Below are 18,470 nucleotides of genomic sequence, written 5' to 3' on the forward strand. Positions count from 1 at the left end.
GTTCCGTTTTTTGCCATTTGGCTACGGAACCCTAAAAATGGTCATAATTTGCGATTTCCACAATTCCGCACCCTTTACAACCTAAGTATTATAGAAAACTTTTGTCTGGCGCTCTTCACATTGGCTTCGCAATCGTGCGATGTGCGACAACGGTGTGTGAGCGAGATAGCACTATACATGTATAATATGGTGCTGTCTCTCTTGCCCAACGTCGGCGTATCCGTTGTGGCGCCAGTGTGATAATCGGGTTTGATGTCTACTCTAAATAAAATAGTGTACCGTAAATGTAAACAATATTGTATCTTCGTACGTAACCATCTACCGAGATGCAAAATTCCATGAAAATGGTTATTCTTTTCCAATCGAGTGCGGTGTTAGACATGTTCAAAAACATATTGCATTGAAAATTGGATAATTGTCCAGCTTCTTGCTTATCTCACTGAACGGAGTGCTAGGCGCGCTGACCCGCTAGAGATTAATACATTAATACTATCTACAACAACATTCGTCAGTCAGGCGAGCTGCAAGTTGGCGCGCGGTCCGTTTCTAACACAAACATATTAATTTAAAATGAAATACAATATCTTAGGTAATACTGATATGAAGGTTTCCCATGTTAGCATGGGAGGAGCATCTTTCAGCAACATTTACGGGTAAGTAATAACTACCTGATGAATATTCGACTTGTATCCATATAGAATGTAGCAGAATCATTAGATCATTACATACCTAGGTAGGTAGGTAATACCAGTAATACCTACTGATAATTTTATGCATGAGAATGTATTTATTACAACGTTATCACTTTAAGTGCGTTTGACCAATAGGTTTCTTACAGTCGTTTGTTTTTTAAAGTTAAATAACGTCACTTTTTAGTAATAACTAGGTACGTTTAATGTAATGTGAAATCTACATGCAATGTGTACCTACATCACAACCTTACCCGCTAAATGTTTTTTCAACGTCCAGAGGCCTGTTTTATGCAAAGATGTTTGAATAAAATAACTTGTATGAATGGATAAGTAAGCCACGCCGTTACACTTACATTTAATATCAATTTTCTTGAAAATTACTGAACAGTCTTTGATTAAATGTTCTTATACTGTTCCCTAAATTCCAATAAGTAAGTAAAAGAAATAGTTTCCAAAAGTTCGAAGTCGGTTAAAATGACTAGTATGGCTTATGGCTACCATGTCAATTGACGTTTACGGTACGCTAGCGACTGCGTGAACTCGATCGCAGTCACTGATATACTGGTGCGATCCAGGCGGAAATAGGAGTATCACCACTTGGCGTGTAGGTATTTCAAATTTATATGGAACTTCTATCGATGGATTTTAAGGTCTCCGAAGTTATTAATATACTCGTATTTCCTTTTTATTTTGAAATATTTAGATTACCTAGGTATTAGATATTCGATTAGATGTAAAGTTATTTGTAAATGTGTTAGGTTCGAGTTGATTTGTTGTCTTGTTATTGGACATTTATATCGCAAATAAACTAGTAGTACCTGGGCGACCGAGCTTTGCTCGGTTATAACTATTTATTGTAATATGGTGGTGTATAGGTGATAATCTTAAATACATTTTTTTACTAAATTAAACTTGTCTAAAACAATAAAAAGTAAAATATTATATATAAGCTTGAACATATAAAAAAAAAAACAAAAGTTAGTCACCGGGCGGGATTCGAACCCGTAACACTGGTTGTTTCTCGCCGCCCGCGTCTTAACCCGCTGTACCAGACGAACAGTGGCCTACAACACGAAATTAGCGACCATATTCGGCATCGAAAGAAAAACGCATGAAAACTTGAAAACACGCGTTTTCCCAAACATAAGACTAATCTAGATCGATTGTTTACCCCCAAAAACCCTCATATACCAAATTTCAGCGAAATCGTTAGAGCCGTTTCCGAGATCCCTGAAATACATATATACTTATACAAGAATTGCTCGTTTAAAGGTATAAGATTTCTAGCGTTGCGAGTCGTAAATACTTATTCAATTGTCATTCCTCAAGGTCATACCTATTCGAGTAAGTGATATTAATAAACAATCCTACAAAACTTCAGCTCAAACGTCTGGGACCCGTTTCATGAAAGTAATTAACTTAGAACAGGCTATAAATAATTTGTATTTTGATTAACTAAAAAATGGATACGGTCTACTTCACTTTACATTACAGGGTGTTTTGATTAGAGAGCCCGGAGCGGGCACTTGAAACGCATGAGTTAATAGCGTCCGATTTCTCGCGATTTTATGTACCTATGGTGCAACTTTTTAACACAATTTATTTTATTGTCGTTCTCAATATTTCGAATAAATTGATTAACCTTTTGTAACCAAGTTGTTGACTTCATTCCAGACCTTACGACGAGGAAAAAAGTCTACAACTTATCAAGAAAACGCTAAGTTTAGGAGTAAACTACTTGGAAACTGGGCCGTGGTACGGTCAGGGAAGTTCAGAAAAAGTAATAGGCAAGGTACGTGTTACATACTTTATTATCCTACTACGGCGAAGCAAAAGGAGGTTTATTTTACTCATAATATTAATATTTAGTTTCTACAATAAGCACTAAGCTTAATGAGCTGATCTTGTCACTGCAACCACAATTCATCAGAAGATTACGAGTAGATAAGCACAATTTAATCATTACATATCTACCCACACTATCATGATTGAGTTTATGTTCGACAAAAATTGGTTTATTACACTGGTTTTGTCCGTTTTGTACCAGTCTGCTGCAGAGCCTGCAGAGATAGTAGATAATGCCGCCCCTCTGCAAACAAATTTATATGGAGGAGCGTCAGTTATCTTTCATTACTGACTATACAAACTTGTTTAATATGTCCTATCATGCCACACATTGCTTGGATTCTCTACCCTAGCAGCTAAAGCCTGTAAGTACCGAAAAATAACTCTAAATTTCAAGCCGCTGTAATTTTGTTTCTATTAAGCAAGATGACTAAGGCATAAAAAAGGCGATAAAAAGTCTTATTATTATATTATATAGTCCAATATAAATAATTCTGGTTTTACGCTGTGCGACGTTTCACCGGTAAATAGAAGAGATCACTGAAAATTGGTCTTTTCCAAATAGCAAGAAAATTTGTTACATTCTATACTTATCATTCCATAATAAATAATTATCATAACTAATTTAGTATGTTGTCTCTTGATCAGAGAAGAGACCCCGTCAGAAAGATTGCTAGTAGAATTCGCGAAAACGAAGCATGCCTGTCTTATTTATCGTAAAAACTCGCTAAGCTTAGAAACAAATTAAAAGTGGAAAAATTCACCGTCTTGGATGGGTCTGGAACCCACAACCACCGAAAAGTTAATTTTTAATAGTTTTATTTCATTCGAAGTTTACAGTTTTATTTCGGTACACCCCTTAACTGTATTTAATTCCTTAATGGGAAAAAGGAGACATGCAGATGTTTTGTCAGAGAATTACTGTTTTTTCAAGCCATTGGCAATGTTTAGCAAGTTTACGGCGCATGTTTTAGGCGCTCAAAGGAATCCCAAGAGATACGTATTTCATCGGGAGCAAAGTTGGGCGCTACGAGAAAGATATCCGGAAAATGTTCGACTTCTCTGAAGAGAAGACAGAAGCGGCCGTGAATAACACTTTACAACTTCTTGGACACGAATACGTGGATCTGATTCAAGTTGGTTACTTAGATATTTTGTTTACATTTTTTTTATAATAAACAATGACTGTAAATTTTCATACAACGCCGTGAGCCTCAACATTGTTGTGGACAGCGATATCTTTTATTTGGATTTTAGCATTTTGTTTATGACAATAATAATCTTATTTCAATTTTTAACACCAAAATGAAAAGTGGCTGTGACAGAATCGGACAGACAGACGGACATGACGAATCTATAAGGGTTCCGTTTTTTGCCATTTGGCTACGGAACCCTAAAAAATTCGTGTTTTCTGAGAACTGTTACTATCAATAAATACATAATACGTTAATAAGGCATTTTGATTATGTATCATGATACCTATCCATGATTATAGTTGCTATATAGATATGTGACAAGTTTAGTAATAAGGTCCCACTTTCCCGATTATAGTTTCAGAGTTAAGGGCAGTTTCGGGAAACTGACAAAATTTACCGAAAGTCGGTTTTCGACCAAAACTGATACAACATATCTACACATACTCTGAAGAATCTGTAAGTTTTAAGTCGAAAAAAAATCAGTTGTACATAGTTGTTACAAAGTAAAGATGATAGTATTAGTGAGTATTTCAATAATAATAACATAGGTTCATAACATTCGTATATAGAGAATAATGTAAGTACCAAATACGTACATTATACTAATGAGTCACCAAAGTTTACTAAATCGACAAAGTGGGACCCTCTTAACTATTGATAAAGAAAATCACTAAACTTGATTTTTATAAAAATGACTTAATATTAGGTAATTGCCTACTATTTACACGCGATATGCCTGTTAAGTAACCGTATTGTTTTTATTAAAACGCATATAATCGATGTACTTTCTTTTATATATATACATTCCAAAATAATGACTAATATTTAAAATAATACCTTATTTTTACTCTTTTGGCTTTAAAATGATAAAAAAGAGTATCATGTAAAAATTATAGATGATTTTTCGAACTGACATGTTTATGATATAAATTTGCTCAATTTGGATCCTGAAAATATGCAGATTAGTTTGATATCAACCACTCCATAACTTCGAAGTACGAGTGGTTTTATTTTCATCCCAAATTTTAACCATCGTTTTCTCCATTGTCGCTTTTTCACTCTGCAACTTAAAAGATAAAAAAAAACTATTAGGTACACATAGAAACTTCATTCTTTCACCAATATGTTTTGTACATTTTGGAACTACTAATAACTCCATATCGATAAAGTGGGGCGCTTTGGCAAAACTTGCCACATATACTTTATTATTAAAATAATTAATAAAGGCATTTTATTATTATTCAAGTCATGGATTTTAGACGACGTCGCCATTTACTGTTAGCCCAAGATATCACAAAATGATGATGTACTTAATATCCACGCCGTTATAAAGCTTTCACTGAAGTTTAGTTTAATTTAACACAGTGGTGGGCTAACTTTCTTCATGGGGGACCAAATAGATAGATATAAATTTTAGAGGAAGGCCAAAATGGCAGCAATATTATATTTGATTTACAATTATCGTGGGCCTATGCCATATACTATTTATTTCATAGGACCGGCGGCGGGCCGGATGAAAGCCTTTCACGAGCCGGAGCTGGCCCGCGGGCCGTACTTTGCCCAACACAGATTTAATACGTCAAAGTTTAGTGTTCTTTAACGCGTCAAGGCACGATGACCCTTCTTCTTGTCCGATTGATTAGTTTCGGGCAGAAAATTTGTAGGAAAACACAGAAAAGTACCCTTTTTTACCTAGGTATAAACTTCTCTTTCAGATGCACGATATCACTTTTGCACCGGACATTTCAATAATTCTGAAAGAAACCTTGCCAGCATTGGACAGAGCTGTGAAAGATGGCAAAGCCAGATATATAGGAGTAGCTGACTATGATTTAGATTTGATGAAGGAGATAATTGAAGAGTCTGATATCCACCTATCTACAATTTTGTCATATTCTAAATCTACATTATTTGACAACCGATTACAAAATTATACAAAATACTTTAAGGTGTGTACATAATGTTCTGATCATTTTGGATGTCCTTAGATTATATTCAGCCGTTTGGTGCAGCTAGTATGTAATGAAAGCAAAAAAACAGAAAATCGACTTCAAAAAGGATAAAATACCGTAACAATACCCGTGATAAGGTGAAAAATAATCAGCTTTAGGTCTATAAATAACAACAACTGTACTAAATAAACGTGAAAGTAATTCCTAAAAATCCCGATCCATTAACTCACCGCCGCCTCAAACCCTAACCTCTCAAATCTTCACTCGTCAAACCTCAACCCCTCAACCCCCATACACCACTATCTACCTTCACCTCTCAGTCTCTATAGTCATTTCCAAGACATCAAAATCATAATACACCCAATTATAAGAGGGATGTTCCACATATCGTCCATGGTCATCATCATTAGTAGCGAGTTCGACACTGACATATTCGCTAGCGTGTGCGTAACTTACTTTCTATGCATCTCGCTCGTGCTGGCATATTAGTGCGAACGAGACGTATAAATAGTGTTACGAAGACATTAGCAAATATGTCAGTATCAAACTCGTGGTAAGGCTACAGTTGCACTCTATAAAATTGGTGGTTTTCGGGACGTCCTAAAAATTTAGGATTTCCCTCAATTTGTCATGGATCCCATCATGAGATCATAACCAGATTAATATGGGACCACCTTGGAGGCACCTCCTTACGAACAAAAAAAGAATTACTCAAATCGAACCACGCTCGGAACAATCGGTGAAAATACATAAAAAAATTGCCACAACCGAATACAGAACCTCCTACCCGCTCCTTCTGAGTAAGAAAGTCGGTTAAAAAGTGAGGACATTCCCTCCTTAAATACCATGTTTTGTCCTTGAATTATAAGGAGTACGCCTATTTACGGGAAACGGAGATCTTGGCAAAATAGGGTTAGATTAGATCTCGGATTACGCATAGGTACTGTTAGAACCTGAAAATCTCGCGATGGATCCATCTCTTTGGTTCGGCTAATAGTTATTTATAGTTACAAATTGTACCTTTAATAGGTACATATAGCATGTTTGTCTTTCTTGCTGTCTTTATGTCTGGTCATCTTCTTCGTACATATTTAACAATTGTTTAGTACAGCGTCCACTCCGCAGGGTAAAGGCGTCGGCATAATAAACGCAGCGGCTACCGGCATGGGCCTGCTGACCAACCGCGGCCCACAGCCCTGGCACCCAGCGAGTGATGACATCAAAGCTCTTTGCCAACGTGCGTCTAATTACTGCAAGGTAGTGCATGATTTTCTCTGATTTCTATTGTTCTTGTTCGGTCGAGCCATTTAATTTCAGTACCATTTCGTACCTTGTCACAGTGAAATTAGGTAATATGGTCCTTAGCGACTTTCATATTGATTGTCACTGAAATTACATTCTTTGAGTGTATCTATCAAAGAGTAAGTGTATCTATACATCACTACTTAAAGTACATTGCATAGCTATTTGCTTATAGGAATATTGGAAACATTTTTACCTGCTCACTAAATCTAGATCGCGTTCGCAACCATTAATGCTTGATTTGTCTAAGGCGGCTTATGAAAACTATTTTTTTTTTAAACGAAAATAATGACTAGCTGATAGATAAAGAAGGTAAATAAATACAAAAAAAAAAATAATGTACGGCTATGGTTAAGGGAAAGCCCGTCACAGACGTATCTATTAGTAGTTTATGTGACTGCTACATAATAAAAGGCATTAAAATACACGAGTGTGGGTTTAAGAAACTAACGAAGTGCAGAACTCGCGAATATGTGGTGCCGTTACCGAAATATTTTTATCACTCATATTACACGAAACTTTTGCTATAGTTACTTTAAAAACAACAAAACATATTCATTTTATACTTAAAATTAATTAAAAGATAAACTGTACGTCAAATGGCGGTAAATGAAAACTTTTTTCACGTATGTCACGCATTCGTAGTTTTTTTTTTAATTCAGAGACAAACTAGAGTCTGTCTGAGGGGCCTATCTCCGTATCATTCGATACAAACTAACATGCGAGATATGTCAAAATTGTATGCAATTGACATTTCATTTCGAACAAATAGGCATCTCGACTGATATTAGAATAGAGGTCAAATCGAATTGCTTTTTTTAAGCTACCGTAATATATTAGTACAGTAAGCTGCGAAATTGCATGGAGAAATTATGAATGAATTTATTGATAAAGTTGCTATAGGTAAAAAACTCAAGTAAGTCATCTGTTGTATGTAGTTGTGACGTGTTCGAATAGACATTTGTTTTGTTTGTGTGTGTCTTTTAAACATGTACTGTCTATTCGAACACGTCACAACTACATACAAAAGGTTACGATAACGATACGACTTACTTAAGTTTTTTACCTATACACACTTTTACGGCTGATGGTATGGTACATAAAATACAAGTGCGAAAAATAGGAATTGCCTATTCGCACATATATTGTACAACATTTTACAATACATATGGCCCATTAAATTTTGAACATACTTAAGTACATACCTACGTAATGTGCTAATTATCGCACTCGTGCGGTAAAGTAGTACCATATGTACTGTAATAGTACAATACGAAACAAGTGCGAAAGATCGAAAATTGGCGACGAGTGGCGATAAATTAAAATGTTTTAAATCGACACGAGTTGCGAATTACCTATTCATTTGCATGTATCGTACAACGTTTTACAGTACATAATATATGGCCCTTTATTTTATAGCTAAGCACGACCCAAGACAATAGTACATTACTATTATATATAGACGGCGGAGCGTAGCGAAGCCGAATAGAGATACGGGGCCGGCAACCCCGTTTCTCGCCGAGATTTGTATAGTGCTTTTCTCAAACATGCAATTAAAACAAAAAATTGTAGTAATTTGTTTGTTTTGTGGCGAACTACTCGGCTCGCCACTCTACCAGCGGTGCCTTACGCGCGCAAGTCCGCGCGCCTGCGCGATGCGCCGCCGCCGTTGCTTAGCAACGAATATGCACAACAGATCACCGCACCAAGCTATGGAAGGTAGAGGCAAGGAACAAAATCTCCATATACTTACCAAAAAGTGTCCGACAAAAAACCATAAATAGATGGCGCTACAATACCAAGACTACTTAAGAAAAAAATCTAATCATAGACAGCGCGCTTCCGTTAATAACCCCTAGCTACTCTAGCGCTACTCTGTAAATATTTGGAACTATTATTTATAGCTGACAGCTGGACACATTTGCAACAATTCTGCTTAAGGAGTTTCTGTTCCTTGCCTCTACCTTCTATATACCAAGCTAACTGAAAAATATTATTAAAATTTGTTGAATGTTGAAAGCCAAGGCGTTGTGTTACAATTTGACGTTAAAAAACCAAAGAAGGTTGCTTTACAGTCCTAGGTGTGTAAGGCAGTATGAAATTCCTTTACATATCATCTTCACTCATCGCACCTGATATTTAGTATTTCCGGACCTAATTTGACGTAAGTCAAATCATCATGTCATAGCAAGTTTGAGAAAATATATATTTCACCTTCACAAAACTCGTTGCATTGTGAAAGAAACGGAGACATATCTGTTACAAACGCACGTCCGTAAAGGAACACCATATCGCCGGAATATATCAAAATACATAATTGACCGAAGCGTAGCGTAGGTCTACGTTTTGTTCTACGTTTTGACTCGCGCAATCTGCTTTCGTATGTCCGGATGTTCTCCTCTACAGGTCGCAATTCTCAACCGATTCGCGTGAAATTTTGCGACCATATTCTATGATCAAATAGAATTTTTTTGTCGATCCAGTTTTTGGAATTTTTTCAAAATGGCGGAGTCATGGTACGTCGCGCCTAAACAAATAGCCGTATCGATACCTATCATAAGAGTTTCCTCCTTTTGAGACATGGTTACAGAGTGATTTGCGAAAAATTCAGATATTTTAGAACGCTGGTTTAGGGGGTATTTAGATATGTAGGTTTTACTCGAGAATAAGTAGCCTAATTTCACCGATTCACATATATCCATTCGTGTTTCAATTGGAATACACTAGCTTTACAATCATGAGGTTCCGGGCTCAAATCCCGAACAATGGAATCTTTTTTGTTTTTTTTTTGCACTTTAATTTCCTATTTTTTATTGACTAAGCTTTGTAACAGGGAGAGAGAAGAGGACCCTGGATCTATTCCCTGAATTGTAACATTTTGTATTTTTTTTGTATTTAAATTTCGTATTGTTGATCAAGCGAGCACGAAGCGCGAGCAAAGCGTATTCGTTTCAGTTTTATTGTCTGAACTTTTTTTACAGCCGTTAAAGTTCAAGGAGACGGACAGTTGCGCAGGCGAAAACGGGTTCATGTTTAAAAAAATCTGAACAGTTTTTGCATTTAGATTAATTTATCAACTTTGGCTTTGCTATAGAGACGTAGTTGTAGATTGGAATATTGATATTATATTAGGTATAGAAGTTTAAACGTAAAAGTATGTTATATTGCTTTAATAAAAAAAAATTATATATCATAGCTAAAAGAGGGAAACGGTTTTTTTAAATATTTCCTGCGTGCAGTCGCCGCAGAAAGTTTCGGTAGGTACGGTTCGTGGCATTCTTTTAGAAATTTATAAAATTTTGGTGCATATATATTACTAAGAGCCAGCGATGCTTGCTATAATCTTGTCTACAAAAATTCAGGGCACAATATCAACAGATATGATATTCTGTTGATATTTTAGTCAAGGTATTCGATGTAGCAAAATGATGTTTTAGCGAATTAAATTGCTAAATCCTACTTATAGAGATAAAACACTACAGAGTGAAGCTCTGATGGCCCTTCTTCTGCCAACGAAGATGGAGGTGGTTCTACTTTTACCATTCAGGGGATGACCGACTAACTGTGGGCGTTTGGAAACGGGAAAGGGAGTATTTTCTCTTTCCTTCCCATTTTGTAGGCGATGGCAAAGCGAAATTGAAATGGAGGTGGATTGTCAAACAAAATTTTGTTGCTACAGTAAAATTGCTGCTATATCTTTCGACACATGATAAAAATTTGTAGAACGCCATTTGACTTTCCTTTCCTTGATGATCTTTTTGATCCTTATTCGTTTACTAATATATGTTAAAATTGTTAAAGACCTAAAAGTGGCGCCATCTAATAGATAAAAGGCCAAATGATTGACAGCATCGTTTCGAGCGATGGCACCATAACGTTCCAAAAGTTTTAATCATGTGTCCAAAGATGGCAGTAAATTTACATGTCTACAAAGTTTTCTTAGTTAATAATTAATGAAAATTCCTTTTCCCTGCGGGCTTTTTAAATTCTGATATACGAAAAAGTATCTTTAAAAAATTAAGAGCAATTAACATTATTTAGAGGTCGCTATAAATGAAACAATACTGCTATACAAAATAGTATGAAAATAAATTGACCCATCAATAATTCTGCTTTGGAAATGTGTTTAAGGGCTCTTTATTCGTTTTATTTATTATTTATAAGTATGCTAAAAAAGATGGCGATCGTTTTTTTTGTTTTAGGTAACTTTGCATTTTTTTATTTGTATGAGTATATTGCAAATCACAAAATCATAGCGACCACCACACATCATTTGATTTGATTATTCGCATATGAGTTCAAATTTGGCACATAGATTACTGTTCTATAAAGGGAGCCATGTGAAGATAAAATCCTTTCAACTTTTTTCTACATACAAAGTTGGACCATCCTATTCGATAATTATGTTTTTTTGTCAATTTAGTTTTTATAAATCCTTCTAAACAGCGGAGCTATACATTTATTCAGTTTTAAGGGCTCCTCTACACGATGGCCCAGCGTAGGCCAATCTAACAGACGCAGCTATGTGGTGAAATGAGATAGCAATATCACTTGCTCCCTCTAACGCAGTGGTTCCTAACCTTGTCAGTTCTGTCACCCCTATGACTAACTAGGGAACCCGATTTTACCCCTACTCCCAATAAATATCAATATTCTTTCTTACAGGTCTAATTTCTGTTATATTTAATTGAGCTTATTACCTTAGTAAAATACCAGATTTACCACTACGGGGGTAATTACCCCCAAGTTAGGAACCGCTGCTCTAACGCATAAATGGACTTGCGCCTACGCGGGGCCATCGTGTAGAGGAGCCATAAGCTATGCTCGCGAGGTCTACAGCTCACAGAGCTACTAGTTATATCGCAATATATCGAGCTCAAGCGAAGTTATTGCCTAAATACGTCGAGCTCGACGGGGACTCAAAGAGGGGTGGGATTTTTTTTTAACGTCAGTAAAAATTTGACCTGACCATTTTTGAAATAACCTGCTACCTAATCTATTTGTGAATTGTAGGATCAAGGAGTAGAGCTGGCTCGACTAGCAACATGGTTCACCTTAAACCAGCCAGACGTCGATACGAACGTGTGCGGATTCTTCAACATAGAACAAATGGAGGACACCTTGAATGTCTCAGAAAAAGGGCTCACTGAACATGAAAAGGCGGTGTTAGCTCATCTGCAGTTGAGGCAAGTTTTTTTGAACACGGTGTTTTTTTTTACATTAAGTAGTTATTTTTCTTTTTTGTATTAGTTAATTAATAGCGTTGTTGTAATACGTACGCCTTACATATTTAAATCCACCAAACAATTGAAAACTGTGACATATCAATAATATTTTGAATATCGATCGCCCATAGGCCCTAAGGCAAGTGTACACGCTCGTTGGGGCCTTATCAGGTAAAAATAAATAATTTATTATAGCCAATATGCAGTTTCTTTGGGAAAGTTAATTATATTCAGCTGAGGAATGCACCCTAGAAATAAACGGACTTTAAAAAATATACCGTGAAATTGATATAAGTAAGTAAGTAAGTAAAGTAAGTAAAGTAAGTAAATATTCTTTATTGCACCACAAAGAAGACAAATTTAAAAAAACAGGTATGTATGTTGAAGTATATTAATGACATACTTCAACATACAATTTATGTTTACTTGTTTGTATTACATTAATTGATCGATAATAATTGTATTTAGGTACTAGATGAATAGTCTTTAATTGTAAACAAATACTTTTAGAGACTAATCTAAAGCGGCTTTATTATCTGCGTAAATGGTAAACACAGTGGTATGGTTCCTAAGAGTAGGTACCTACTTAATACCTTTTTCAAAAATAAACCATACAGAGTTACCTAACAGTGGAAAAAAGGATGCAGGAAGGATTTTTTTTTCTAAAATTTGTTTTAAATTTATGTCATACTTAACTCATAACATAAATATTTCACTTAATATATAATTAAATAATTATACCATGATGTTAAACAATAATAATTTTATTTTCAGATTTTTTGACAATATAACACTACACTGGGATGAAGTAGAATTGAGTGCATACAAAACAAAATTAGAGAAAATGGCTACTTAATAATGTTACCCTCTCCAAATATCGGTACCGACAGCGACAGAAACTGAGTGCCAAGCCAAGAAACGGACCTGACACCGACTGCTTAAATTTTCTTTTGTCCACATCCTGGAAAATTTTAGAAAACGTAAAACCACCCGACGACTATTGTCCAAACCCTACGGTCCATAATTTCGTACACGGCGGGAAGAAGTTGATAACTCGAGATATAATATTGAAGAATTTTGAATGTGGATTTTCATGTAAATATGTTTTAAGTTCAAATTTCTTGAATTCTATATCTCGTGTTATCAACTTCTTCCCGCCGGGAAGCCTTCCTTTAGGTGGGACTAATATTTTAGTATGGTAGTTCTATAGCTAAAAAATGCTAAATATTTACTGTATTAATGGAAGAAAACACCAGAAAAAAAGAAACTAATAGATCATTGGTAATTACTAATTATACTTAAGACGAAAACCCGCGCAAAATCGCCTTATTATACAAACGTAACGTATGTTGTCCTTATTTTCCTCTCAGGATATTAAACATTATTGAAAATATTTTTATTCAATTTGCTATATAAAGCATAGTTCATATAGAATTGGTACGCACTTGAAGGTTGTTATTTTTGTAAGTAAATAAAATAAGAAAGTTAAGAATGGTGAATTTTAAATATACTTGGTCAAGCAAATCTTGTCAGTAGCAAAAGGCGGCAAATTTCAAAAATCGCGGGTTTGCAACACTATTTTCGAATAATTCCAAAATCGTGTGTCATCTGTGGAATGTGGATAGTGAATGACAACCATCTTGTTTGTTTACATTCTGAATCGATGCTATTTCGAGAGAAATTTTTGCTGTCACCATTAAATACCAATATATTAAATAAGCCTGTGCATTAACTTAAGCAAAGTCAAGGTGCCTAAAATATACAATCACGCTCGTTGTTCGTAAATATTTGTGAAATTTGAGGTTATGATACGTACATGTTTTGGTTCGATGTAACACTGACCTATCACACATAGACAGTTAGTCCTCTTAAGGCTAATCTGCCAAAAGTGAAGCCGAAACACGATCGATGTGTGCGTGCGACGCTCGTGTCTTACGCTCAGCGACACACACATATATACAAAAACGGGTTGCCAGAGTTCATTTATTCCCCTTAAAGTAGATGGATTTTAACCACATCCTTATACTTGGCTATCAATCATTTGGGAGTGTGTATGTAGATATTAAATTTATAGCAAAAGCTTTCAAGGTTTCTTTTAAGGACTTTGCATTTCTGTACTTTGTGAAATAATGTTTAAATAAAAAACGTTTATTTTTTTATTTTACAAATGTGCACAAATAATAGCTGGTAGAATTGACTTTGGAATAATGATTTTAAATGATAAATATTTAATGACGATCATTTGGATTCGATTTGGTTTGATTTTATTTGATATCTTACATTTAATATTTTCTTCGGGTTGGTATGGTGAAAAGTTTTGTGTTTCACTTGGGGCAAAATTTGTTTAACTCTCGTAACTTGAAACCCTCGCAACGCTCAAGATTCCATTTTTAGAAATTTTGGGATCTTTATCTACTTAGCTCGATAATATTGCTAATTAGCACGAGCGGTTAAACAACAACATTCCCTCTTGTAAAACAAATAACTATTTATCGTCAGTACTAGTAATTGTACCTGCCGGCCTAGCCAAGGTTGCAATCGCTATTGCTTCGACAACGAAACGCTTTGTGTCTCTCTATCAGTCTTCCATATAAGTGCGACAGTGACAGTTGCGTTTCGTTTTTACAGACCTTAACTGTAACACCTGTGTTCCACAAATAAAAATTACTTTACTTGCTCATCAAAATGGCGAGAGCATATTCGACTATGTTTAGTCGGTTTCCATATTGCATCGTTCCTATTTAATCTAATTTTTTCCATCCATCTCGCAGACAGAAGCGGATCAGTCGGAAATCTAAAACGAATATCACACAAAATAAAAATATGAATTTAAACTGTAATTTTATAAAAGACAAAACATAATTTGAAATAAAACAATGAAAAACTAAAAAAGAATATTTTCTATAGTCATACAAGGAACTTAAAGTAAGCATATTAATTTTATCAATGTAATCGTCATGCCTCATTTGGAGGAAAAAAGATTCATATCACCTGGCAACATTTATAAGTAATGGCGGCTGACGAAAATTTGGATTTTTGTATTTACAATTACGTAAAAATATCACATTAAACTGGATACTTACGCGTGAAATGTTATATCAGGCGGTTTGTTTTTATTCACTGATGTGTTGTGACACCAATTCACCGCACAAACAACCATCTTTCTTGTATTTTTTAATTTATAACCGGGAGGTGTACACAAACCAACTCGACCTTGAGTACTGCGAGGGCCGTTCGGATACGATGACACGAGGGCGACATAATGTCGCCCTCGAAATGGCTTCACTAGGGATGTACAGACTAGGCATCTAGGCTAGTTATAAATCTATGCGATGTAAGTACATTGCTGCTTTTCTTAGCACAATACCAACGCAATACTGCTTTTGTGTGAGTGTTGCCCTACTTCACTATGCTGTACATTGCTACTGACATACTTTGCTTGAATTAATTAAATTTTTGCTTAATTTAGAAGAAAGAAGATGTAATAGATTATAGTATCTGTGGTTGCTTTACTCGTATCTGTGGCCAAATATCTATATTAATAATTCCGTCGAGGTTAACGGTAGACCCGAATGAAATTATACTCAAATGAAAGCGCGTTAAAAAATAAGAGTTTTGAATCGACTACATATATTGGCAAAATTCGGATTATCGCGTATTTTGCATTTAAAAGTGTTAATTTAATGACAAACATGACAAAAGGTAGGCCATATTTAATTTGGAAAATGACAGCGACGGGTGCGTTCGGAAATTGTGAACACGTTTGCGACGGCATGTTGGTTGGCACCAAAGAATATGTGTAACAGTGTGTAAGATGCACAAACTTTTTTTAAAGAATGACTATGTATGTCACTGTTTGTAAATGATGTATAAAGTAAGGCGCGGTAAATAAAATTTTCTATGGGAGGACAACCCTTCACGCCTACTTTTTTAACCGACTTCAAGATTTCAAAAGAGGAGGTTATCAATTCGGTTGTATGTTTTTTTTTTCAATGATTGTTACTCCATAACTCCGTCATTTCTGAACCGATTTCTAATATTATTATTATTTTTTTATATATACAGATTGGTCCCGTTTTTGTCAAAACTCAGTTTTGATGATGGGATCCATGAGGAATCGAGGGCTCTCTTCAAATGTGAAAGGCATACATATAGTGATTTTTGTACTTTCTGTAACATTTACATTTAAAAAAGTGACATTTGATGAAGTGGAACTGCTGATGATGATCAGAATGGAACTCTTCAACGACGCATAGTACACGTTTGGCGATTTCTCCTCTTCGCTGTATTTGTTAAGTAAATTAGATTTTCAAGACAATTTTTTGTCAGGTTCAAGTTCTGACGATGGGGTCCATGAGGAATCGAGTGAACTCTTCAAATATGAAAGGCATACATATACTTAGTGATTTTTGTATTTACTTTAACAAATCAAGCATTTACATTTAAAAAAGTGACATTTGATGAAGTGGAACTGCTGATGATGATCAGAATGGTACTCTTCAACGACGCATAGTACACGTTTGGCGATTTGTCCTCTTCGCTGTGTTTGTTAAGCAAATTAGATTTTAAAGGCAAATTTTTGTCAAGTTCGAGTTCTGACGATAGGGTTCATGAGGACTCAAGGGAACTCCTCAAATGTTAAAGGCATATATATAGTTCTCTTAGTCAAGTATTTACATTTGTAGAAATTACATTTGATGAAGTGGAATTGCTGATGATGAACAGAATGGAACTCTTCAATGATGCATAGTTCACGTTTGGCAATTTGTTCTCTTTGCCAATCAGTTAGGTTTTCAAGGCACATTTTTATATTTCTATCCTATTTCGTTTTTTTAATAATTATTTGGTGCTTTATTGCATGCATGGTGTGAAATAATTTATATTAAATACAGTTGAATACCCTATTGCGGGTATCTTACCAGTCAACCATAGGGCAAATCTCAAATGTGTCAAGGTGGGTGCAGTGGCAAAAAAAACATGTTACCTCCTTTTCTACATAATTAGGCGTAGGACGCTGTCTTTTTAATTTCATTGTATGAAATCTAAAATCAACAATAATCGTTCTTTCACCGGTCTCCCTCATTGAGGCCGATTTTTTTTTCTTAAAAATTATATAGCCGCATTTTTCTACTGACTAACTGAGTGTGCCAGAGTTATTATTTTACCCGAGCAAAGCCGGTTTTTCGTCTAGTATAAAATAAAGATGTCGTCTTTTTAACTAATCGCAGTTTTATTAAAACATTATAATATTATTATATGGGGTAAAAAGGGAATATTATTAGATCTTTTATATATGTAGGTATATGATATGTTACATTTCTGATGTTCTTGTCACTTGCCAATATATACCTGAGCAGTTTCTACTACTGGTTACGTCTTTTTCTTATATATACCTATTTATAACCCCATCCTAATCAGCTCGATAGGGTATTCCTGTAAGAAGTTAAATGAAAGACATCCGTGGAACCAGTAGATTAGATAGTGCTGTACTATCGGAGACGGACAACACATTAATTTCATCCACGGGAAATATAGTATTTATACAATTGTAATATAACAGAGAGCTTTTCAGTCGAGTACCGTCTTTAGGCAACGAAGTTTGCCGAGTTGCCTAAGTAAGGTACAAGATTTAAAAGCGTGATTATACCACTATTGTATACAATACTTTTTTCATTATAAAACCTAAATAAGTATTAGAAATTGGTAAGTATCTCAGTAGACTAAAATTGAGTACTAATAAGACGTTTTGAAATGAAAAAACGGAACCCTTATTATAGGATCACTTTGTTGTCCGTCCGTCCGACTGTCTGTCTGTCAGGACCCTTTTTCTCAGGAACGCATAGAGGTATCAAGCTGGAATTTATATCAAATACTCAGGTCTACTGTTCCTTGGAGCAGTGAAAAAATCAAACTTCTAAGCCAACGCAATCAAAAGATACAGCCGTTTATGCCGCAAATTTTCAACACTCGCAAGGGAATCAAAACCTACAGGGTACTTCCAGTGAATTCAGAATTTTAAAATGTGGTACGAATAAGCAACGTCTTATAGCGCAGATAAAGGAAAAATTGCGAATGCTGTAAATTTTTAGTTAAATCATATAATAATATTAATAATATATACCTACAGGTTTGTACGGAACCCTCGGTGCGCGAGTCAGACTCGCACTTGGCTGGGTTTTTTTTTTAAGTTGACTACTGCGTATCGAGACATTTATTTTTTTATACGACGTTTGGTATACGAAATCTTCATTCAATAAT

At 35.3% G+C, this 18,470-nt stretch overlaps 1 protein-coding gene across 2 annotated transcripts; it reads left to right on the plus strand.

Annotated features, from left to right (window-relative positions):
• The first annotated feature begins 266 nt into the window (after positions 1–266).
• Positions 267–13,883, plus strand: LOC133527098 (uncharacterized). 2 transcript variants are annotated; one of them, XM_061863991.1, is made up of 7 exons: positions 267–653; positions 2,367–2,484; positions 3,512–3,673; positions 5,449–5,682; positions 6,811–6,942; positions 12,001–12,173; positions 12,987–13,883. In XM_061863991.1, the coding sequence occupies exons 1-7, from the start codon at positions 571–573 to the stop codon at positions 13,066–13,068; spliced, it is 984 nt and encodes a 327-aa protein (XP_061719975.1). In that variant the 5' UTR covers positions 267–570; the 3' UTR covers positions 13,069–13,883. The 2 variants fall into 2 exon arrangements, with proteins under 2 accessions (XP_061719975.1, XP_061719982.1); XM_061863998.1 differs by lacking the exon at positions 3,512–3,673.
• The last annotated feature ends 4,587 nt before the right edge of the window (positions 13,884–18,470 follow it).

The sequence above is a fragment of the Cydia pomonella genome, chromosome 1 (assembly GCF_033807575.1).
Source record: "Cydia pomonella isolate Wapato2018A chromosome 1, ilCydPomo1, whole genome shotgun sequence".
Lineage (NCBI taxonomy): Eukaryota > Metazoa > Arthropoda > Insecta > Lepidoptera > Tortricidae > Cydia > Cydia pomonella.

Bases quoted from the DNA above. Each gene is read 5' to 3' on its own strand.
- LOC133527098 (XM_061863991.1), top strand. From the start codon at position 571: ATGAAATACAATATCTTAGGTAATACTGATATGAAGGTTTCCCATGTT. The intron at 654-2,366 runs GTAAGTAATAAC...ACTTCATTCCAG, and splicing joins TCTTTCAGCAACATTTACGG to ACCTTACGACGAGGAAAAAA. The intron at 6,943-12,000 runs GTAGTGCATGAT...TGTGAATTGTAG, and splicing joins GTGCGTCTAATTACTGCAAG to GATCAAGGAGTAGAGCTGGC.